The sequence below is a fragment of the Mustelus asterias genome, chromosome 11 (genome assembly GCF_964213995.1).
Source record: "Mustelus asterias chromosome 11, sMusAst1.hap1.1, whole genome shotgun sequence".
NCBI classification, from domain to species: domain Eukaryota; kingdom Metazoa; phylum Chordata; class Chondrichthyes; order Carcharhiniformes; family Triakidae; genus Mustelus; species Mustelus asterias.
Window position 1 is genome coordinate 4,076,431 of NC_135811.1, and position 25,356 is coordinate 4,101,786.

General features: G+C 45.6%; 1 protein-coding gene across 1 annotated transcript in view; it reads left to right on the top strand.

Moving 5' to 3' along the window:
- The window catches only part of armh3 (armadillo like helical domain containing 3), a 170,211-nt gene that overhangs the window by 47,953 nt on the left and 96,902 nt on the right, over positions 1 to 25,356 (top strand). The window contains exons 13-18 of the mRNA XM_078223039.1: positions 4,537 to 4,612; positions 6,020 to 6,116; positions 16,552 to 16,653; positions 20,234 to 20,292; positions 21,055 to 21,120; positions 24,658 to 24,727. Coding sequence (XP_078079165.1) covers positions 4,537 to 4,612; positions 6,020 to 6,116; positions 16,552 to 16,653; positions 20,234 to 20,292; positions 21,055 to 21,120; positions 24,658 to 24,727 — 470 coding nt within the window. The remainder of the gene's footprint in view (positions 1 to 4,536; positions 4,613 to 6,019; positions 6,117 to 16,551; positions 16,654 to 20,233; positions 20,293 to 21,054; positions 21,121 to 24,657; positions 24,728 to 25,356) is intronic.

Sequence of the window (25,356 nt, forward strand, 5' to 3'; positions counted from 1 at the left end):
TAGACCTGCACTTGAGAATGTGAAAAACTGCTGCCCTTTCGCTTCTCTTTCCTGCTTTAAGTCAATCCTTAAAACCAGCCTCTCTGACTAAGGTAATGGTCACCTATCTTAATATTGTTTTATAACATTGATAATGCTGCTGTGCTGCACTCTCCATCACTACTGCATTGGGAATGACAACCTAGGTGTGATGTGCTCAAGTCTTCATCGTAGAACTTGACCCATGACCTTCACACTCTGAGACGAGATGGTGCTAGGCAGGGAATTCCAGCAGTGTGGCCCAGTGAAGTGAAGAGAGTGCCATTTACAGGCAGTAAGATCCCACAAGATGGATCTAGTCAGCAGTTAATCTGTGTTTTTCTTTTGGTTATATTGGATATGGAAGGAATATTAGCCAGGACACTGGCAAAACACTTGCTTCTCATCAGATAGTAGAACTCTTGGATAGAATGAGATTTATTATTTCCTATTTATTCTTATCCCTTGTTTCTTTATCTTTTCATTATTAATTCCTCAGACTTCTTCTTTGACTATTGGTCCTCTGGCTGGTCAGTCTGGGGAATTAATAATGGGAAGTAAGGAAATGGCAGATGAATTGAACAGATATTTTGCATCAGTCGTCACTGTATGAGATAGAAGTAGCATCCAAGAAATGCAGGAAGTGCACCCAGTGGCACAGTGGTAACCACTGCTGTTCACAGCACCAGGGACCTGGGTTCGATTACAGCCTTGGGTGACAGTCTGTATGGAGTTCGCACCTTCTCCCCATGTCTGTGTGGGTTTCCTCTCACAGTCCAAAGATGTGATGGTTAGGTGCTTTGGCCATGCCGAATTGCCCCTTAGTGCCCAAAGATGTGTAGGTTAGATGGATTAGCCATGGTGCAGGGTTACAGGGAGAGGGCCAGGGTAAAAAACACTGTCAGAAAAAGTCATTGCAGACCCTATGAGCCAAATGGCCTCCCTCTGCCCTGTCAGGATTCTATGAAATAATTGTGAATCAAGGGAGGAATTTAAAATAATTACAATCATCAGGGATATGGCACTGAGAAATGTATTAGAAATAATAGATGACAAGTCCCCAGGTCCTAATGGACTTCTTGCTAGAGTTTTAAAACAAGTGGCTGCTGAGATAATAAATGCATTAACTTTGATTTTCCAAAATTCCCTATTTTCTGGAAAAGCCCAGTCAGATTGGAAAATAGTGATATAACTCCTCTATTCAAGAAAAGAGAGAGACAGAAAGCTGAAATCTACAGACCAGTTAGTTTAACGTCTGTCATAGGCATTATTATTAAGGAAGTTATAGTGAGGCACTGAGAAAATCTCACTGCAATCAGGCAGTCGACATGGTTTTATGAAAGGGAAATCGTGTTTGATTAATTTATTAGAGATCTTTGAGGAAGTAACAAGAATGTGGATAAAGGGGAACCTGTGGATGTGGTACACTTAGATTTCCAGAAGGCACTTGACAAGATTACTACACAAAGAAAAACACATGGTGTAGAGGATAGCATGTTCACTTGGATAGAGGATTACCTACCCAACAGAGTAGGCATAAATTTGAACTTCTCCACTTTGGCACGCAGAATAGAAAAGCAACATATTAGCGAATTGGAGGGAGATTGCATATCTCCTGAGGTACAAAGGGATTTGGGTATTTTGGTACATGAATCATAAAACTTAATATGCAGGTGCAGCAGGTGAATAGGAATGCAAATGAAATGTTGGTGTTTATTGCAAGAGAAATGGAATAGAAAAATAGGAATGTTTTGCTACAATTGTACAGAATCTTGATTTGACCATGTCTAGAATACCATGTATAGTTTTTGTCCCCTTCCTTAAGAAAGGTCATAATTGCATTCCGAGGCGGTTCACTGGACTGATTACTGGGATGGAGGGTGTGTTATCCGATAAGGAAAGATTGGACAGATTAGCCCTGTATCCTTTGAAGTTCAGAAAAATGAGAGTTGATCTTATTGAAACATAAAATCCTGAGGGGAATTAACAAGGTAGATGCTGGAAGGACGGTTCTCCTTATTGGAGAGATCAAAACGAGAGGACACAGTTCTAACACAGCTCGGGAGCAGGTTTTTCTCGAGGGTTGTGAACCTTTGGAACTCTTCCCCAGAGAATGGGGAATATTTTTAAAGACTGAGATAGATAGATTCTTGACTAAAAAGGGCGTCAAAGGGTATTGGCAATGGGTAGGAAAGTGACAATCAGACCATGATCTTACTCAATGGCAGAGCAGGTTGGAGGAGCTGAGTGATGAACTTCTGCTTCTAATTTGTACGTTAGTATGTTTATATGTTTAATGCCTCATGCAAAGGGCAATGTGAACAGAGTCTAATTATTGCTCGCTGTGCCTGAATGCTGATTTTGTGTACCTTCTATGAGTACACCAGGTCCCTCAGAGCATCCACATTCATATGTATCATGCTTTTTTAAAAAAAAAATCCTGCTTTTCTGTTCTTACTATCAAACTTCCCCACATTATAAGCTATCTGCCCCTTGTTCCCCGTGGACTTAGCCTGACATGTAGGTTTTGAGAACAGTGAAAGTTAGAGAGAAGTTAGATGCATAAGACACTAAAAGTAGCCTAGCCTGAGTCAAGAGATCACTCCTCCCTGTCAACCCTGAAGGGTAATGAGACTTGAAAGGGCCACCAGGAAGTAGCCAATTGATGCATTTTAAAGGAACAGGATCAACTCCATAAAGGTGTTATGGAGGTATTATGGCTCTATTTGATTCACAACTTGTATTTATATATAGCACATTCATAGAATCCTTACATTGCAGAAGGAGACCATTCAGCCCATCAAGTCTGCACCAACTCAGCATCTTACCAAGCCACCCCCCTCCCCCCAAACCCACCTGCCTGATTCCTTTAACCCCTAATCCACCTTACCTACAGAACTTGAAGCACAAAGGGATAATTTAGCAAGGCCAATCCGCCTAACTTGCACATATTTGGACTGTAATCATGTAATTAAACATAGCCAGATGCTTCACAAGAACATTATAGCACAAAATTCAACGCAGCTTTTTTAAAGGGGTATTAGGATAGATGGCCAAAAGCTTGTTCAAGGCGTTAGGCTTTAAGGACCATCTTAAAGCAGGGAAGAGAGGTGGAGAGGTTTTGGGAGAGAACTCCCTAACCCTAACCCAGGCAACTGAAGGTCCAGCCACCAGTAATGGAGCAAAGGAAATTGGGGATGCTCAGGAGGTCAAGAAGTAAGGATCTTAACTTGGGAGTAAACCATAATTGCAGTGACCGTGCATGCGTGAAGGACAAAGCAGACTGAATGATGCTTTTGAAGTTTGTTACAATGTTGACAGAGCCCTCAGGCACTGTTTTGTAATCTCTCTGTAAAGCAGCTCTGCAGTATAAGAATTATTGGAATTATTAAGGTCATTCACAAGAGACTTGAGGCTAACAAGCCTTTGGAAGGGGAAACAACAGACATTTTAAATGAGTTCATAAATCCTCAAAGTAATAGGATAACTAAATTGTGATTAGTGCTTGATACAGAGTAGTGACACAGGTCAAGTCTCCGTCTGGGGTTTGTCCTTTTCATCATATTAATAAATGATGAGCTCAAAGGGTTTGAAAGTAAAATATTGTAAATTTACAGATTAAAAAACAGAAAAATATTGCATTTGTAGAGTACTTTGCCAAGTCTCATAAATGCCTAGAGGTAATTTACATCTTCATGTTGGCAAACTTTGCAGCCATTTTAAGGCACAGCAGGATCCCAAGCATTAGATGATTGGCCAATTAATCTGTTCACGTTGGCTGAGAGTGAGATGTTGAAACAACATTAAGTTGTATGGCAAAGCAGGATCTTCTGAAGAAGGGGGATTAGCAGGGTAAATATGTGGGGTTACGAGAATAGGGCCTGGGTGGGATTGTGGTCAGTGCAGCCTCGATGGGACGAATGGCCTCCTTCTCCACTTGGGATTCTATGATTCAATGAAGAGGGATAGTCAGAGAGATTTTAGCAGGAGGATCAGAAATGGAATTTAACATTGAGAAACAAAAGTATATTTGGGCTGAAAATAGCAAAGGAATTACAAAATAAATTACAAAAATGAAGCGGTCAAATATTCTGTTGAAATATGAGGGCGAGGAATAATCACTTCCTATCTCTAACCTCCTCCAGCTGTACAAGCTGGAGAACTCGCTGCTTCGCCAATTCGGGCCTCTTATGAATCCCATAATTTTAATTGCTCCATCAGTGGTGACTGTGCCTTTAGCTGCCAAGGCCCTAAGCTCTGGCTTTCCCTTCCTGAGCCTCTCTGCCTCTCTCTCCTCCTTTGAAGATGTTCCACAGAACGACCTTTTTGATTAAGCTTTTGATCGCCTGCCCTAACATCTCCCAATGTGGCTCGGTGTCAGTTTTTGTCTGATATCGTTCCTTTGAGACGTCTTGTGATGTTTAACGTGTTAAAGGCTCTAAATGTGAGTTGTTATTGAATAGGAATTGCTGCCCTTGTTCAACTGCTGGTTGTGTGTGTGTTTTGTTTCTGAACTAGAACCAATGAAGCTATCCTGCTGGCATTGTACGAAGCTGTTCATTTAAACAGAAACTTCATCACGGTATTAGCACAGGTGAGCACGCTAACCTTACTCTGCGTCCAACTGAACGGTCTTTATTGAAACCCACAGAAGAGACTCTCCCAATTTTGTTAGTGTATTGTTTCAAGCTGGCGCGAGACTGTGATGAGAGAGCTGGCCTTGGTCAGGGTGGCAGCAGTGATGCTATGAAAGGCCTCACTGGCTCATGGCTTAAGAAATAGTTAAATCAGCCAGGGTACCTTTTTCAATCACTATCCCAAAGTAACTGCGTGTCATCTCCTCTGCCTTTTCACACGGCCTCCAATGGTGGAATAGCCTGGATGTCTCGGTTCACAGATAAAGAACAACCACTTGGTTGAGAAGCTGAGCATCGGTGAAGCCCCAATCACAGATTGAGACAGCAGTTTCAAGACCGGAGGGTCGGAGGTATTGGACAGGAAGTCCTGGTCAAGCACTCTTTATTCTGTATGGGTGGTTGATGAAAATAAGATTTGGCCCATTCTCAACGCCACAGCTGCATAACCTGCTGCACTCACTCCATGGGCTCATGCATGAATACTGGTCACTTGGGGGAGGTATTGGAGCACAGCTTGTGTACCCAGAGACCAAAAGAGAAGATGCTGGAAAATCTCAGCAGGTCAGGCAGCATCTGTAAGGAGAGAAAAGAGCTGACGTTTTGACCCTTTGTCAAAGCTGGTGGTAAATACCTTGTCCAACAAACACTAAGAGAGAAATGGAAAACAGTGAAGTTGGATAGGGGGAGAGAGACATACGCAAATCCTGTTGGAGAGAAGAGCAGTACTACTTCAGGGTAGGCATTCCTGGAAGAGAAGTGGCAGTGAGTTAAACATTGGATAAAAGCAAATTACTGCGGGTGCTGGAATCTGAAACCAAAAGAGAAAATGCGATGTGTGTCTGTGATTTCTCCACTTGTGATTTGAACTGTCCTGCCACATGCAATTGCCAGCTGGATATCAGCAGTTCTTCACAGAGGGCTAAACAGCACAGGCCCCAATGCCTATACGTTAATGGGAATCTTTACATTCCAAAAACTCATGGGAGTGAACTTTCCAATTTTATTTCCAGCCCCTATTTGTTTACTTGGCTAACAGGGAAAGGAGAGAGATTAGCTTTGAATGTCAGTGTAGCCACCATTCACAACCAGACAGGCTGTGAATGGTGGCTCAGTTGTCCTGGGAACAGCAGATAAGTCCAGGGTCACTAGTGAATGGAGATGTCCTTGGTGCAGGATTAGATTCCCCCACCAATCAAATGCAAGGACCTTATGCAGTCCCTGATTTTGACAAATAGATACCGTCAATCAAAAGTTAAACCTGTTTGGAAATGACATTTTAAAAATGTTAGTAATTGTTAATGTAAAGATTATTCGATGTGTGTTTGGGATAAAGTTTCTAATTGCAATGTTTTTATTAAACTCAGAGCCACCCAGATATGGGGCTGGTTAGTATTCCAACAACACCGACACTGCCGACAACTCCGACCACGCCTTTGGGAAACACGTCTCCTTCATCAGACGGCAAGTCTTCCTGAAATTATTTACTTCCTTCTGTTTCTGCCAACTGCTACCCTTCTTTCCTGAAGGTGCTGACCTCAGTCCAGTCTCTGGGTTCCTGAAGAGACTCCAGTATTTTGCAGTGTGCGTTCTTCACTGGAATCCCAAGCAATGCTATTGGAATGGGAATGGTTAGGGGGAATGGGGTGGAGATTGGGAGGGAATTTAATCCTGTCCTTAGCTCAAGATTCACACATAGTTCACAGGTAGGGTTGACTGGACAGTGATGAGGAATGGAATCCCTTGCTATTGCCCAGTGTGTACCATCGACAAGATGCACTGCAACAACTCAGCAAGCCTCCTTCAACAGCACTTTCCAACCCTGTAACCTCCACCACCTAGAAAGACAGGGGCAGCAGATGCGTGGGAGCACCACCACCTGCAAGTTCCCCACAAGCCTCACACTATCCTGACTTGGAAATATATCATAGTTCCTTCACTGTCACAAGGTCAAAATCCTGGAACTCCCTTCATAACAGCACTGTGGGTGTAAAAACAATATGGATTGCAGAAGTTCATGAACAACAAAAAGAACAGTACAGCACAGGAACAGGCCCTTTGGCCCTCCAAGCCTGCGCCGATCACATTTACCTATCTAAACTAACCATTGGGAGAACAACTCCAGTTTATTCAATCTCTCCTCATAGCTAGTACCCTCCATATCAGGCAGCACCCTGATAAACCTTTTTTGTACTCTCTCCAAAGCCTCCATGTCCTTCTGGTAGTGTGGTGACCAGAATTGGACACAATATTCCAAATGTGGCCGAACCAATGTTTTATATAACTGTAACATAATTTGCCAACTTTTATACTGGATGCCCCGTCCAATGAAGGCAAGCATGCTTTCTTCATCACCTTTTCCACCTGTGCTGCCACTTTTAAGGATCTGAGGACCTGTACTCCCAGATCTCTCTGTGTGTCTATGCTCCTGATTGTCCTGCTATTTATTTTATAGCTCCCACTTGAATTAGATCTTCCAAAATGCATCACCTCGCAATTGTCCAGATTAAATTCCATCTGCCATTTCTCTGCTCAATTTTCCAGCCTATCTGCTGTATTCTCTGACAATCTTCATCACAATCCACAACTTCAGCAATCTTAGTATCACCCGCAAACTCGCGAATCAGACCAGCTAGGGTTTTCTTCCAAGTCATTTATATATATATATATATATATATATATTGCAAACAGCAGTGGTCCCAACACTGATCCCTGCGGAATACCACCAGTCGCAGACCTCCATTCAGAAAAACACCCTACCATCACTACCTTCTGTCTTCTGAAGGCGGCTCACCATCACCTTCTCAATTGGGGATAAACAACAAATGCTGTCCAGCCAGCGACGCCAGCGACACCCACGTCCTGTGAAAGATTTTTTTTTTAAACCCACCGCTCCATCCATCCAGTTTTAGCACCTGCCACTGATGTCTTGGCAGAGACAAAGAACAAAGAACAATACAGCACAGGAACAGGCCCTTCGGCCCTCCAAGCCCGCGCCGCTCCCCGGTCCAGGATTGAATCCTGAATCCAGGATCCCCACCCAATTTTCCAGCCTATCTACATACCAATATCTTATCCACCGAGCTGTCCCTCACAGCTACGATGCTTTGTTCATCACAACCTATTAACTCACCCCCACCCCCCCATTCCAGACCATGTGATCTCCAGGGAGAGGCGAAAACCCAGAGTGAAAAACCCCAGGGCCAATATGGGGAAAAAAAAATCTGGGAAATTCCTCTCCGACCCCCTGAGGCGATCGAAACGAGTCCAGGAGATCACAATGGCCCCGATCGGAAAATGCTTCCCAACCCTAGTCATTTCCACTTCCACGAACACCATATGAATCCCCTGCCCCCGAGACAGGTTCCCAACTATCCGCAGTCTCACTCTGTACTGGCACCAGCAAGATGATCATAGAATGAAGCCTTGAAACGAGAAACCAGGAACAATTAGCCCGCGCCGCTCCCTGGTCCAAACTAGATCACTCTTTTGTATCCCTCCATTCCCACTCCGTTCATATAGCTGTCTAGATAAGTCTTAAACGTTCCCAGTGTGTCCGCCTCCACCACCTTGCCCGGCAACACATTCCAGGCCCCCACGACCCTCTGTGTGAAATATGTCCTTCTGATATCTGTGTTAAACCTCCCCCCCTTCACCTTGAACCTATGACCCCTCGTGAACGTCACCACCGACCCGGGGAAAAGCTTCCCACCGTTCACCCTATCTATGCCTTTCATAATTTTATACACCTCTATTAAGTCTCCCCTCATCCTCCGTCTTTCCAAGGAGAACAACCCCAGTTTCCCCAATCTCTCCTCATAACCAAGCCCCTCCATACCAGGCAACATCCTGGTAAACCTCCTCTGTACTCTCTCCAAAGCCTCCACGTCCTTCTGGTAGTGTGGCGACCAGAACTGGACGCAGTATTCCAAATGCGGCCGAACCAATGTTCTATACATCTGCAACATCAGACCCCAACTTTTATACTCTATGCCCCGTCCTATAAAGGCAAGCATGCCATATGCCTTCTTCACCACCTTCTCCACCTGTGACGTCACCTTCAAAGATCTGTGGACTTGCACACCCAGGTCCCTCTGCGTCTCTACACCCTTTATGGTTCTTCCATTTATCGTGTAGCTCCTCCCTACATTATTCCCACCAAAATGCATCACTTCGCATTTATCAGGATTGAACTCCATCTGCCATTTCCTTGCCCAAATTTCCAGCCTATCTATATCCTTCTGTAGCCTCTGACAATGTTCCTCACTATCTGCAAGTCCTGCCAGTTTTGTGTCGTCCGCAAACTTACTGATCACCCCAGTTACTCCTTCTTCCAGATCATTTATATAAATCACAAACAGCAGAGGTCCCAATACAGAGCCCTGCGGTACACCACTAGTCACAGGCCTCCAGCCGGAAAAAGACCCTTCCACTACCACCCTCTGTCTTCTATGACCAAGCCAGTTCTCCACCCATCTAGCCACCTCCCCCTTTATCCCATGGGATCCAACCTTTTTCACTAGCCTACCATGAGGGACTTTGTCAAACGCTTTACTAAAGTCCATATAGACAACATCCACGGCCCTTCCTTCGTCAACCATTTTGGTCACTTCTTCAAAAAACACCACCAGGTTCGTGAGGCATGACCTCCCTCTCACAAAACCATGTTGACTATCGTTAATGAGTTTATTCCTTTCTAAATGCGCATACATCCTATCTTTAAGAATCTTCTCCAACAACTTCCCCACCACGGACGTCAAGCTCACCGGCCTATAATTACCCGGGTTATCCTTCCTACCCTTCTTAAATAACGGGACCACATTGGCTATCCTCCAATCCTCTGGGACCTCACCTGTGTCCAGTGACGAGACAAAGATTTGCGTCAGAGGCCCAACTATTTCACCTCTCGTCTCCCTGAGCAGCCTTGGATAGATTCCATCAGGCCCTGGGGATTTGTCAGTCTTTATATTCTCTAACAAACCTAACACTTCCTCCTTTGTAATGGAGATTTTCTCCAACGGTTCAACACTCCCCTCCGAGACACTCCCAGTCAACACATCCCTCTCCTTAGTGAATACCGACGCAAAGTATTCATTTAGGATCTCCCCTACCTCTTTGGGCTCCAAGCATAAGTCCCCACTTTTGTCCCTGAGAGGTCCGATTTTTTCCCTTACAACCCTTTTGTTCCTAACGTATGAATAAAATGCCTTGGGATTCTCCTTAATCCTGTCTGCCAAGAACATTTCGTGACCCCTTTTTGCTCTTCTAATTCCCCGTTTGAGTATTTTCCTACTTTCATTATACTCCTCCAGAGCTCCCTCCGTTTTTAGCTGCTTGGACCTAACATACGCCTCTCTTTTCCTTTTGACCAGTCCCTCAATTTCCCTGGTTATCCACGGTTCTCTAATCCTACCCTTCCTATCCTTCTTTTTTACAGGCACATGCTTGTCCTGTAGCCCTAACAACCATTCCTTAAAAGACTGCCACATACCAGATGTGGATTTACCCTCAAACAGCCTCTCCCAATCAAGAGCTGCCAATTTCTGCCTGATCCCAATAAAGTTAGCCTTCCCCCAATCCAACACCTTACCCTTGGGACACCACTCATCCTTTTCCATCACTATCCTAAAGCTAACAGAATTGTGGTCACTATTTGCCACATGTTCCCCGACCAAAACTTTGAAGACCTGACCGGGTTCATTCCCCAGCACCAGGTCCAGTATAGCCCCCTCTCTAGTTGGGCTGTCCACATATTGTTCCAACGAACCCTCCTGTACACATTTTACAAATGCCTCACCATCCAGAGTCCCTGCCCTCAGCGATTTCCAGTCTATACCAGGGAAATTGAAGTCTCCCACTACAACAACCCTATATTTCCTGCACCTATCCAGTATCTCCTGACATATCCATTCTTCCACTTCCCTTGGGCTGTTGGGGGGCCTGTAGTACACCCCCAACATAGTGACTGCGCCTTTCCTGTTTCTAAGCTCCACCCAGAGTGACTCGCTACACGACTCCTCCGAATTGTCCTCCCTCTGCACCGCTGTAATATGCTCTCCAACCAATACCGCTACTCCCCCACCTCTTTTGGCCCCTCCTCTGTCTCGCCTAAAACACTTGTACCCTGGAATATTCAGCTGCCAGTCCTGTCCCTCTTTCAACCAAGTCTCCGTCACCGCAACCACATCCAAATTCCTCGTGCGCATTAAGGCCCCAAGTTCGTCTGTTTTTTTTTTTTTACACAGGAAACCGACATTTTAATCCTCAAGCTGAATGTTGTTGGAGTTGAAACTTTTTCTGGGCCGTTAATTCCTCCCCGTGATTCACAAACCCGGAAATACCCGGATACGCAGCGACAGTCCAACTGGGTGCAACACTGTTTGGCAAAACCATGGGATTGCCAGTGACCAACCTTAGCAAAAGGGGCAGTCTCCCAGGTTGCTTTAAGAGGAGTTATTAGTGGTATAGTTTTATTTTCTGGTACAGATTCGGAGACGTCATGTTGTGTCGAATGCTGATTCCACCATGTAGTCAAACAGCACGGAGGCTGTGGGTGCTGCATTGCATGAATGCTGTCACAGGAACTGCCACTACACAAAATGTCAGCTCCCAAAAGGCCCTCACTGGATGTTTGAATATATACCTGTGTGTACCAAAATACAGAACAAGAATAGACCAAGCATCCATCCAATCCCTCTGTCCAGGGTGGCACAGTGTCACAACGGTTAGCACTGCTGCCTCACAGCACTAAGGACCCGGATTCAGTTCCAGCCTTGGCTGACTATCGTGTGGAGTTTGCATGTTCTCTCGCTCTGTGTCTGCGTGGGCCTCCTCTGGGTGCTCCTGTTTCCTCCCACAATTCAAAGGTGTGCTGGTTAGGTGGATTGGCTATGCTAAATTATCCCTTAGTGTCCCAAGATATGTAGATTAGGGGAATTAGCAGGGTGAATACGTGGGGGTACGGGGATAGGGCCTGGGTAGGGTGCTCTGTTGGAGAATAAGTGCAGACAAGATGGGCCGAATGGCCTCTTCTGCACTGTGGGGATTCTGCAGATTCTGTCCAGTTACTTACATTCTGCACTGCTCTGCTGTCTGCTTAACTTAACCTCTTAAGGGAAAGTTCTGTAAATATTTACCTAACTACATCCCTCGTGCTCTAGTGTTGGCTGAGTAGAGCTCCAGATTATCTGTCGCGTCTCACGCACTCCTACGATCCGACATTGGATGGTTGCATAGCTAAGTAGATCGGCAAAATAAACTGTTTCCAGTGGTAGGAGGCTGGATAACCAGAGGACACAGATTGAAGGTAATTGGCAAAAGAGCCAGAGGGGAAGATGATTTTTTTATGCAGTGAGGCTACCCTCATTTGCTGTGTAAATGCAGAAAGATGCCTTGGGACTTTTTCAGCTCCCGCTCGCTGTTTAAATCCCAAATTAAAACCAGTCCGTAATAATTTGATGAAAAGGTGAGAATGAGGAGAAACTCGTTCTTGTTGGCAGGAGGCTCGGTAACCAGAGGACACAGATTGAAGATCAAAGTCAGGATGAAATGAGAACTTTTCTTATGCAGCAATTTGTGATTTGAAATGTGCTGCCTGAAAGGACGGTGGAAGGAGTTGGATTAAAAAGTTGAAAAGGAGATATTTGCAGGGCTACAGAGTGATGCTAATTGAACAGAGCTGGCAGCAGCAGGTGCTGGCCTCTGGCTTCCTGAGCTATTACAAAGAGCAGTACGGCACAGGAACAGGCCCTTCGGCCCTCCAAGCCTGCACCGATCATGATGCCTGCCTAAACTAAAACCGTACGCACTTACGGAGTCCGTATCCTTCCATTCCCGTCCTATCCATGTGTTCGTCTAGATGCCTCTTAAATGCCGCTATCGTACCTGCTCCCACCGCCTCCCCGGGCAGTGCGTTCCAGACATTCACCACCCTCTGTGTAAAAAAACTTACCTCGCACATCTCCTCTAAACTTTTCCCCACGCACCTTAAACCTATGTCCCCTAGTGCTTGACTTTTCTACCCTAGGAAAGAGCATCTGACTATTCACTCTGTCCATGCCACTCGTAAACCTCTTTCAGGTCACCCCTCAATCTCCGTCGTTCCAGTGAGAATAAACCGAGTTTATCCAACCTCTCCTCATAGCTAATACCCTCCAGACCAGGCATTACATCCCACAATTCAACATACGAATATGAACAAGGAGCAGGAGTAGACCATTCAGCTCCTTGGGCCTGCTCCGCCATTTCATAAGATCATGGTTGATTTTGTTGTACCTGTTAATTCTCAGATACTTTCGACCAGTTTGCTTACTCCAAGGTTTTACCCCGGTTGCCCTTATTTGCAAGATGGACAAAGGACAAACACCAGTAAAGGTTCAACAGTTTATTAATAAAAACACTGTTAACTCTTAAATTACCCACATAAAACAAGAGGATACCCCAGATTCAAGTATACTACCCGCAAAGATGGTTTGGTTAAACTGCAGGCTCAATTCTCTGAGTCCCCCTGGTCTGTTGTCACGAAGGTGAATCTCGATGGCAGCTTCTTCCTTCTCTGGTCAGTCTTTTTTTTAATTTCAAAAATATACTTTATTCATAAAAAAAAGCTCTCAAATAAATCATTGCGAAACGACATGTCCAATAATTACAGACAATGCAAAAAAAACAGTAATTTTTACAGTACTACACGATGCTTATTTACACGACATTACATTAATTACATTTCAGTACTTAAAACTATATACATACATCAGAGTTTACTGTGTGCTGTTATTTTTCAGTTTAGCACACAGTTACGCAGGCTGAGGTTGTTCTACAGTTACCAGGCCCTCGGTCTGCCTCAGTTGAAAGGCTTTACATGGTGGCCTTTCCCCATTGTGCCTTTGCGGCAGCTGCCCCAAGCTTGAGCGCGTCCCTCAGCACGTAGTCCTGGACCTTGGAATGTGCCAGTCTGCAACACCCGGTCGAGGACAATTCTTTCAACTGGAAGATCATCAAGTTTCGGGCGGACCAAAGTGCGTCCTTCACCGAGTTGATGACCCTCCAGCAGCAGTTGATATTTGTCTCGGTGTGCGTCCCCGGAAACAGCCCGTAGAGCACAGAGTCCTGCGTCACCGAGCTGCTCGGGACGAACCGCGACAAATACCACTGCATCTCACTTTAGACCTTCTTTGCAAAGACACAGGAGGTGTGCGACCGTCTCATCATCCCCGCAGCCGCTTCGAGGGCAGCGTGCGGTGAGGTTGAGACCTCGGGCGTGCATAAAGGATCTGACGGGGAGTGCCCTTCTCACCACCAGCCAAGCCAGGTCTTGGTGTTTGTTTGTGAGTTCTGGTCATGAGGCATTCTGCCAGATGACGCTGACAGTCTGCTCAGGGAACCATCCGACAGGATCCGCCATCTCCTTTTCTCTCAGGGCCTCAAGGACATTGCGTGCTGACCACTGCTTGATTGCCATGTGGTCAAAGGTGTGTTTCCGGAAAAATTTCTCCACGAAGGACAGGTGCTGCGAATCGGTCCAACTACTTGGAGCGTTGTACGGCAGTGTGGCCAGACCCATCCTCCGCAACACTTGGGACAGGTAGAACCTCAAAACGTAGTGGCACTTGCTGTTAGTGTACCGAGGATCTACACACAGCTTGATGCAGCCACACACAAAGGTGGCCATCAGGATGAGGGCGGCGTTGGGAACGTTTTTCCCTCCATTCTCTGGAGATTTGTGCATCGCTTCCCTCCGGACACGATCCATCTTTGATCGCCAGATAAATTTGAAGATGGCCTGGGTCACTTCTGCTGTGCAGGATTTGGGGAGAGGCCACACCTGTACAACAACACGGACAGTACCTCACACCCGATGACCAGGTTTTTTCCGGTGATAGAGAGGGAGCGTTGCTCCCATTAGCCCAATTTTTGCCTGGCTTTGGCGATGCGCTCTTCCTAGTTTTTGGCGCATGCCCCTGCCGCTCCAAACCATATCCCCAGCACCATCAGGTAGTCTGCCCTGACGGTGAAGGGGACAAAGGATGTGTCAGCCCAGTTCCCAAAGAACATGGCCTCGCTCTTGCCCCGGTTGACTTTGGCTCCCGAGGCCAGCTCGAACTGCTCACAGACTTGGAGGAGCCTGCGAACCGAATGGTTAAGGTCGCCTCCCTCGTCGAGTCTTCGCTGCTAGTGTGTCTGAGATGTGTCCCTTTATCCCCCTGCCTGCTTGCCTTTCCAGAAATGTCTCTGGCTTCCGGCCAATGAGGTCCCAGGAGGGGGTTCCAATACCCAGTGGGTTTCTTGATGTCTGCCTGACAGGACACCAGGGTCCACCCCCAGGTGTCCATCTCTATGCTGTTGCTGACATGTAACCTGTTATCAGATAAGCTAACTGCAGGAACTCTCGGTGACAGAAAGTCTGGCTAGATCTGGGCTTCTAACAATAGGCCGGTGCATTTCAATGGGGTGCAATGATCTCCTGCTAAGTATCAGTAGAGTGCAACGACCTTTGATGGGCGGTTGATGGGCCAGGCCCAGACATGTTTGTGTATTTGTACAATTGGCCTGCCCGAGGTTTGACTGTGTTTGATTTTAATACGCTCAATTCTTTAATTTAGGATATCCAATTTAATCAGCCTTAAAACTAAGCCCTGATTATATTACCACAATCTGATAGCATAGAATCATAAAATCCTACAGTGCCGAAGGAGGCCATTCAGCCCATCGAGTCTGCACTGACCCACCTTTTTTTAGATCTTACTCGGGCCCTATCCCCGTAACCCCACGTATTTACCAGGCTAATCCACCTAACCTACGTATCATGGGGAAGCACTAAGGGCCAATTTAGCATGGCCAATCTACCTGATCCGCACATTTTTGGAGTTTGGGAGGAAACCGGAACACCCAGAAGAAACCCATGCAGACATGGGGAGAACGTGCAAACTCCACACACACAGTCATCCGAGGCCGGAATTGAATCTGGGTCCCTGGCGCTGTGAGGCAGCAGTGCTAACCGCTGTGCCACTGCGCTGCCCCAATGTCAAATCTTCATCCTCCCTCCCATCGATAAACTATCACCCTTTTGTTTCCCAAGAATCTATCCCCCTCAGCCTTAAAAACATTCAAATACTCTGCTTCCACCGTCTTCAGGAAAAGAGTTCCAAAGATTCATGACTTCCTGAGAGAATAAGTTATGCCTCACCCCTGTCTAAATGTGTGATCCCTTATTTTTAAATAGTGACCTCTAGTTCTAGTTCTCCCACAAGAGGAAACATGTTCTCCACATCTGCCCTGTCAAGACCCCTCAGGATCCTGTATGTTTTTAATGAATGTGGACATTCCAGTGAGGGGAAGCTAGATTAGAACTGGGACTTTTTCCTCCACAAGCAGGGAATTCGGAAGAAAGCTCTTTACCCACAGCGTTGTAAGAATGTGGAACTCATTGCCACAGGGAGGGTTGAGGTCAATAGTCAAGGTGCAGTTAAGGAGAAGCTTATGAGGTAGATAGGAATCCCATAGAAACCCTACAGTGCAGAAGAAGGTCATTTGGCCCATTGAGTCTGCACTGACTCACCATATCTGACCCAGGTCCCCCAGCCCTATCCACATAACGCTGTGCATTTACCATGGCCAATCGATGTAATCTACAATGGAGGGTTATGCCGACAGAGTTAGATGAGGAAAGATGTGAACAAAGTCGAGTGGAGCATAAACACCCTCATGGACTGAATAACCTCTTCCCATTACTGCTTATTCCATGTATTTCTGTGTAACTCAGATGCTGAGGCTCATTGCAGCTACAGTGTAAGATACTGTGCTGACTGCAATCATATTACTTGGTTCAGTCTGGAGACGGGTCCCTGATCATTAAAGTAGAATTGCATTTCATTTAATTTCTCTCTATTTCTTTCCACTGCAGTAATTAATTCTTCAGAATTGCCATTGGATCCAAACTTGCACACCAGTAATCTCCTCATCACTTTCCTCAAGTATTGCTCCATTGTCATGCAGGATACGAAAGGTAAGGAAAGCAAATTATGACCAGAAGAAAGATTCTGGGGCTTGTTTAATATCATTGCCCGATTCTACCATTCAATTACATCATGGCTGGTCTGTACCCTAATACTGTTTACCTGCCTTTGCTCCATATCTATAAGTTTATTATAAGTTTATTTATTAGTCACAAGTGAGGCTTACGTTAACACTGCAATGAAGTTACTGTAAAATTCCCCTAGGCACCACAGTCTGGCGCCTATTCGGGTCAATGCACCTAGCCAGCACGTCTTTCAGACTGTGGGAGGAAACCGGAGCACCCGGAGGAAATCCACGCAGACACGAGGAGAACATGCAAACTCCACACACACAGTGACCCAAGCCGGGAATCGGACCCGGGCATTGTGAGGCAACACTGCTAACCACTGTGCTACCCCTCTTGATATCTTTATTCAACAGACATCTCTCCCATTTGTAATTTCTAATTGACCTCCAGGATCCAGTCTTTTGGAAGAGGGAGTTCTAGATTTCCACTGCACTTCTGTGGGTCAATCATGGAATTAAGAATCCATTGGCATTGTCAATAAACCTACACCACACAAGCTATAGCAGTTCAGTCAGTACTTGAGGGGATTTTTGCAATGGGCAATAGATGGTGGCATTGGCAGGGATGGTCACATCCCATGAACGGATAATGCAAAGGCATTGCAGTCCAGTATGAACTGGGTGCCAGAACAGCTGGGCATAATTCCCACCTGAAATTGGTGGTCTCATCTATATTTTCCCAGTAAACTGCAGGAACCTTGCTGGATCTCCCTGGATACAGGAGTTGGAATGTCTTGTTGAAGTTGTACAAGACATTGGTAAGGTCACACTTGGAATACCGTGTGGAATTCTGGTCACCCTATTATAGAAAGGATATTATTAAACTAGAAAGAGTGCAGAAAAGATTTACTAGGATGCTACCGGGACTTGATGGATTGAGTTATAAGGAGAGGCTGGATAGACTGGGACTTTTTTCTCTGGAGTGTAGGAGGCTGAGGGGTGATCTTATAGAGGTCTATAAAATAATGAGGGGCACAGATCAGCTAGATAGTCAATATCTTTTCCCAAAGGCAGGTGAGTCTAAAACTAGAGGGCATAGGTTTAAGGTGAGAAGGGAAAGATACAAAAGTGTCCAGAGGGGCAATTTTTTCACCCAGAGGGTGGAGAGTGTCTGGAACAAGCTGCCAGAGGTAGTAGTAGAGGTGGGTACAATTTTGTCTTTTAAAAAGCATTTAGATAGTTACATGGGTACGATGGGTATAGAGGGATATGGGCCAAATGTGGGCAATTGGGATTAGCTTAGGGGTTTTAAAAACAAAAAGGGCGGCATGGACAAGTTGGGCCGAAGGGCCTGTTTCCATGCTGTAAACCTCTATAACTCTATGACAGCTTCACGACAAGAGAGATTTCAATTTCAGCCCAATTATATTGCCAAATGCAAGCCTTGGAAGGGGGGAATTTAAGCAATCCAGTGCAGGGAGGGAGCGGTGCATGGTGACCAAGGATAGCCCATGGTTTTAACATGGAGCTGTGAGGAGCCAGCGACTATCGTTCAAAGAATTTTGTGTGGCGGTCGCTTTAAGGCGAGCCCACTCACAGTCTGATCACTTTGAAAGCAGCTGGCCTGCTACTAACTGTGTGCAGGGCAATCCAGTTTGATGATGGGGCCCTCAAACAGGCAGCCCCCAAAGCGCTCCTTTGCTGCACTGTGCTGAGCAGTGAACTCCTGGCTCAGACCATGCACGTGCCTGCCATTCTGGACAGCGTCACATCTAATTTTATTTCGGTAAATCGTCTTCAAAGGTGCATTTTACCCTTTTCTTGGCAGAGTAGGTGCTGGAAGGCTGTTACCTCTTGGTTGGAGAGTCTAGAACTAGGAATCAAATTCACAGGATGCAGGGTTAGCCATTTAGGGCTGAGATTTCTTCACACAGAGGCTTGTGAATCTTTGGAACTGACTACTGCAGAGCTGTGTACACTCAGTCATTGAGTATATTCAAAGCTGAGAACGCTAGACTTGTGTACCTGGAGGAAATTAAAGGGTATGGGGGTTATGGTAAGAAAGTGATGGTGAGGTAAAAGATAAACCATGACTGAACGGTGGAGCAGGCTTGAGGGATCGAATGGCCTCCTGCTTTTTAAAAAGTATTTTCTGTGATATCTCTGAGTCAGTGCAGCCGTGTAATAATATCTGCATCGTGTTACACTTTAGATTGCTCTTCATGTCTTTGTGTGATAAGTCAGGATTCCTGATCCCTGGGATGCGCAGAGAAATCGCAGCACAGAAAGGAGGCCATTTGACTCTTTGTTCCAAGGCCAGCTCCCCACCAAGCCTTTTCCCTGCCAGCTCTTGATATTTCTATTCCTTGAACATTTATCTAATTCTCTGTTAATCCTTGCGATTGCCTCAGTTTGAACGTCCTCCTGTTCTTGAAGAAAGCCTGTGGATTTAACACTTTTTGCCATTGCCAGTTCTCTAATATAAATGAGCTTTTGCTATTATCTCCCCGAGAGCTCTCAATGCATATCCAGCATTGTGAAAGGGCAAGGGCGAGTCTGTTGAAGTGCCATATTATTCTGAATTCGGTAAAGGACAATAGGCGACTCTGTGCTGCTGACTCAGTCTTCCCTTGTTATTGTGCTTTATGCTTTTATACTGCTGGAATGCAGCCAGTTTCTGTGCAGCACCCTCTTAAGTGACATGCACTGTAAATGGTGCTTGAAGCGCTCCTCATCTGCAGCCAGCAGTGACTGATCTGAAAGAATGGCAGTCGTAATTCTCCTATGCAAATGTGAAGTGATTTTTGTTTTTTTTAAAATCAGTTTCCAACTCCCATTCTTCCTTCTATTGTGAATCACTGATTCATGTACTGGGCTACAGATTCCTCAAGCACTGCCAGTCATGCAGCCCATCACCATCGGTGCCCATGAAGACACCAGCTTGGTTCAGTTGTGATGCCATTTTTCTCTAATGCAACACTTGAGCATGTCTTTCAGTATGAAAGAAGCTCCACTTTAAGAGCTGCCATCATTCAGATGTTCCACTAAACTCAGGCTCCTTTGCCCCCCAGTGTGAAGGAAATGGTCTAGTGGCAATATTCGATGCTGAGCTTGGAGAGTAGGTCCAGTGTCCCAGCCAATCCCTTAACCAGTGCCACTGAAAACCAATGATCTGGTCAGTCTCTCATTGCTGTTTCTGGGAGCTTGCTGTGCACAAGCTGGCCTTCCTGCATTCTATATTACAGCAGTGACGACACTTCGAACAATGACTTAATTGGTTGTAAAGTGCTTTGAGATAATCTGAGACTGTGTTCGCAGGCTTTCAGTGTTAAACCTGAGCTGTGGAATGCATTACAACTGTGTCCAAACCTGTTCTCTCCTGTCCTTTAACACGTGTAATTTGCAGTATTAGTCACAGATATTGATCAGGATATCACTCTCCACTTCCCCATTACATCCTTTCACACTCACATTCAGAGCTGTCGGAAATTCACAGCCTGCAATCGCTGTCTCACTGCTGCCTCTTGTAATTTTCTAATCTATACCGTGAATTCTTCTTTCAGATGAGCATCGGTTGAACAGTGCCAAACTCTGTCTGATCATCCTTACCTGTATCGCAGAGGTAAGTACAAAATACTTGTACCACCTGCGTTCCATTTTACTGTCAGCTCTTGCAATACTTATTACAATGTTGGCCTGTTAAATACCCCTAGGGTAGGTACAGCATGGGGTTAGATACAGAGTAAAGCTCTCTCTACACTGTCCCCATCAAACACTCCCAGGACAGGTACAGCACGGGGTTAGATACAGAGTAAAGCTCCCTTTACACTGTCCCCATCAAACACCCCCAGGACAGGTATAGCACGGGGTTAGATACAGAGTAAAACCCCCCCTACACTGTCCCCATCAAACACTGATGTGGAGATGCCGGCGTTGGACTGGGGTAAACACAGTAAGAAGTTTAACAACACCAGGTTAAAGTCCAACAGGTTTATTTGGTAGCAAAAGCCAACAGGTTTATTTGGTAGCAAAAGCCCAGGACAGGTACAGCACGGGGTTAGATACAGAGTAAAGCTCCCTTTACACTGTCCCCATCAAACACCCCCAGGACAGGTATAGCATGGGGTTAGATACAGAGTAAAACTTCCCCTACACTGTCCCCATCAAACACTCCCAGGACAGGTACAGCACGGGGTTAGGTACAGAGTAAAGCTCCCTTTATGCTGTGCCAACACGAGCAGGGCAGGTTGAACATGGGTTCGATACAAAGTACATTTCCACCTAATGTGCTCCAACAATATGCCTCAGTCTTGCCCTGTCTGCTGCAGTGACACTCGCTTTGTAAGTCCATGGTTTAGACTCTTTCTGCTCCGTTCTGTTACAGGATCAATACGCTAATGCTTTCCTGCATGATGACAACATGAACTTCCGGGTGAACTTGCACAGAATGGTGAGTATTAAGAGATGCTCGGTGAACATTTCCCTGCTATAGAAATACCCAGCATCGCTGCCTCAGATCTTTAATTGCCAGACTTTCCAGGGAACCTCGAGATTTCAGGAGCAAGAGGGAAGAAAGTTTGGGTCGTTAGCATCCTCCCAGACTGGCACTAGTGTATATTTATCAGAACATGGCAACAGTGGGCAGTCTGTACCCATCTGTGAAGGTGCTTAACAGCCAGTTCATCTGGGAATAAGACAGTTCTTAGTGAACATGTAAATGAAGTAAAATTCAGCACTCTCTGGAAATACTGTACATCATAGAATCATAGAATTCCTACAGGGCAGAAAAAGGCCATTTGGCCCTTTGAGCCAGCACCGACGACAATCCCACCCAGGCCCTATCCCCGTAACCCCACATATTTACCCTGTTAATGATTGGCAATTTAGTATGGCCAATCAACCTGACCCACACAGCTTTGGACTGTGGGAGGATACCGGAGCACTGGGCGGAAACCCACGCAGAAATGGGGAGAACGTACAAACAGTCACCCAAGGCTGGAATTGAATCCGGGTCCCTGGTGGCTGTGGGGCAGCAGTGCTAACTACTGTGCCGCTCCTATGTGGGGTCCTTTCTGAAATGTTAACTTGTCTCTTCAAATTTAGTTGTTGCCTGATCTGCATTACCTGCACTTTCTGCTATTTCTATTGCAGAAAATACGGACGCATGGGATTGAGGGTGATTTAGCTGTTTGGATCAGGAATTGGCTAGCTGTAAGAAAACAGAGGGTGGTGGTTGATGGGAAATGTTCATCCTGGAGTTCAGTTACTAGTGGTGTACCGCAAGGATCTGTTTTGGGGCCACTGCTGTTTGTCATTTTTATAAATGACCTGGATGAGGGTGTAGAAGGATGGGTTAGTAAATTTGCGGATGACACTAAAGTCGGTGGAGTTGTGGACAATGCGGAAGGTTGTTGCAGGTTACAGAGAGACATAGATAAGCTGCAGAGCTGGGCTGAGAGGTGGCAAATGGAGTTTAATGCAGAAAAGTGTGAGGTGATTCACTTTGGAAGGAGTAACAGGATTACAGAGTACTGGGCTAATGGTAAGATACTTGGTAGTGTGGATGAGCAGAGAGATCTCGGTGTCCATGTGCATAGATCCCTGAAAGTTGGCACTCAGGTTGATAGGGTTCTTAAGAAGGCATACGGAGTGTTAGCTTTTATTGGTAGAGGGATTGAGTTTCAGAGCCAGGAGGTCATGTTGCAGCTGTACAAAACTCTGGTGCGGCCGCATTTGGAGTATTGCGTACAGTTCTGGTCGCCACATTATAGGAAGGATGTGGAAGCATTGGAAAGGGTGCAGAGGAGATTTACTCGGATGTTGCCTGGTATGGTGGGAAGGTCTTATGAGGAAATGCTGAGGGACTTGAGGTTGTTTTCGTTAGAGAGACGAAGGTTAAGAGGTGACTTAACAGAGGCATACAAGATGATCAGAGGATTAGATAGGGTGGATAGTGAGAGCCTTTTTCTTCGGATGGTGATAGCTAGCACAAGGGGACATAGCCAATGACCATTTAAATGCCCTTAATGTTGGCGAGTCCACTACTGCTGCAGGCAGGGCATTCCACGCCCTTACTACTCTCTGAGTGAAGAACCTACCTCTGACATCTGTCCTATATCTATCACCCCTCAATTTAAAGATGATATTGGAATAGTGTAGGTTAGATGGGCTTTAGATTGGTTTCACTGGTCGGCGCAACATCGAGGGCCGAAGAGCCTGTACTGCGCTGTAATGTTCTATGTTCGATGTTCTATTATTGAGTTAGCTTCTGTTTCGCAATGTCATCAGAGATGGTGCGTGAGGTCAAGTAATGATTTTACTGAGCAGTGATCTTAACCTTGGGCATGATGAGTGCATCCCATTCCCGGATTATGTCTTCCTTACTTTGCCCACTCATTAATGTGGGAAAAGGAGTATGTTTCACAGTCAACCACCACTGTCCTTTCACTCAGCCCCGTGACAGGTACAGCATGGGGTTAGATACAGAGTAAAGCTCCCCCTACACTGTCCCCATCAAATCCCAGGACAGATACAGCATGGGGTTAGATACAGAGTAAAGCTCCCTCTGCACTGTCCCCATCAAACACTCCCAGGACAGGTACAGCACGCGGTTAGTTACAGAGTGAAGTTCCCTCTACACTGTCCCCATCAAACACTCCCAGGACAGGTACAGCACAGGGTTAGATACAGAGTGAAGTTCCCTCTACACTGTCCCCATCAAACACTCCCAGGACAGGTACAGCGCAGGGTTAGATACCGAGTAAATCTCTCTCTCACTTATCGAACAATGGATATCTGAGCCAAAATTTGATGAACTCTTGTTAGGAATTGGTTAACTCCTACTTTCCACTTTAGACCTAATTTGCGTGTAAATTGTTTGATAGTACTCACCGGAATATCTAAAGGAGTTACAGGTGGCACTGGGTGTTGGAGATGTGTATGTAGAGTTGCATCAGAAAATAACGGGAGTTGTTGAAGAAACAGGACTTGCGTTTCCCTTACTGGACTGCAACTAAGAGGCTCAAACAACTCTCTTTAACTGTTGTGCCATTGCTACATGAGGTGCTGTTTTGTCCACTAGTAAGCTGACAAGCTGCTTAAACTGACTTCATCCATGACAGTGATAGGCAGCAGATATTAACTAAATTCAGAACTGAGTATTGGAAGACAGATCCCAACACACTTTCTTTCATATGGCCTTGTGGGAAGCTATCCTCACTTAGAGCTGAATGGAAAATCCAAGAGCAGGAAACTGGAAAATTTTTGCTCGTCAATCAAGATTTTGCGATCTTCACCTGCCGAAGGAGTAGCACTCCGAATGTTTGAGATTTCAAATAAACCTGCTGAACAATAACCTGGATAAAAGCAAATTACTGAGGATGCTGGAATCTGAAACCAAAAGAGAAAATACTGGAAAATCTCAGCAGGTCTGGCAGCATCTGTAAGGCGAGAAAAGAGCTGACGTTTCGAGTCCAGATTGGACTCGAAACGTCAACTCTTTTCTCTCCTTACAGATGCTGCCAGACCTGCTGAGATTTTCCGCATTTTCTCTTTTGGGAACTATAACCTGGTATCGTGTGACCCCCCCTCATCTTGTCCACCCCAGTCCAACACCGGCATCTCCACATCAAGATTTTGAGAGAAATCCAAAATGTAATATCTAGGACTGAGACCCTTCTTCAGGACCTCATCAGAGTCCTGACTACTGATCCGTTCTCACTGTTCATACTCTCTCAGGTACCATGGGTCTGCTTTCTTTTTGATTGGCTCGTGCTTTCTCTGGTAGACCTTCAACTTATTAAAATGATGTTTATTTTGATTGGAGTTCAGCTGGTATTGCAATAATGAAACAAATCAAAACAGAATTTCAGTGTTTCATGTGTGACAGGATTGAGGCAGGAGGTGGGTATGGAGGTGACCTCTCAAAAAAGGGCTAATGGTCTCTTTGTGTTACTCGTGATCTGTTAATTTTTAAATTACTTTCTAGCCCATGAGACATCGGAAGAAAGCTGCAGAGAAGAACATCCCCTCACGACCTCTGGTCTGTGCTGTGTTGGGTAAGCGTCTTTGCTTGTCTCTTCCCTCTGTGAATGATGATTGGAGTTTGTCAAACAATGACCCTTGGGGTAAAGAAAGCAAGGCTCAGGATTCACAGTTAAAAATGATGAATGTTAGGAAAGCAGCCTCCTCAGCTCAGGGATTGTGGATAGTCTATCTGAGAGAAATGAGTTACACTCTCCATGGTGTGAATGGCTCCATGCCATCGCAGACCCTGCTCTGGGATTATTAGTAGAGAGCCAGCCCTGGGTGTTAGCACTCGATAAGCCTCAGCTCTCTGTATTGTAGAGCAGAACCCAGTATATCTGGGAAGGCTGATGCACAGCACCACATGTAACATCATAAGGATTCAAGAATTGGTTGTGATCTCCTCTCCGCTTTCCTCCCTGCCCTTATAATTCTTGACTCCCTTGTCGATCCAAAATCTTAACTCAGTGGTGAATATGTTCAGTGAGCCAGCCTCCACTTCCCTCTGAGAGAAACAAATTCTCACCTCAGTCTTACAAGGACGACCCCTTATTTTGAAACTGTGTCCCCTATTTCAAGACTCCCCACAAGGAGGAACATGCTACCTGCATCTACACTGCCAAGTCCTCTCAGGATCTTAATGGTTCAATAAGATCACCTC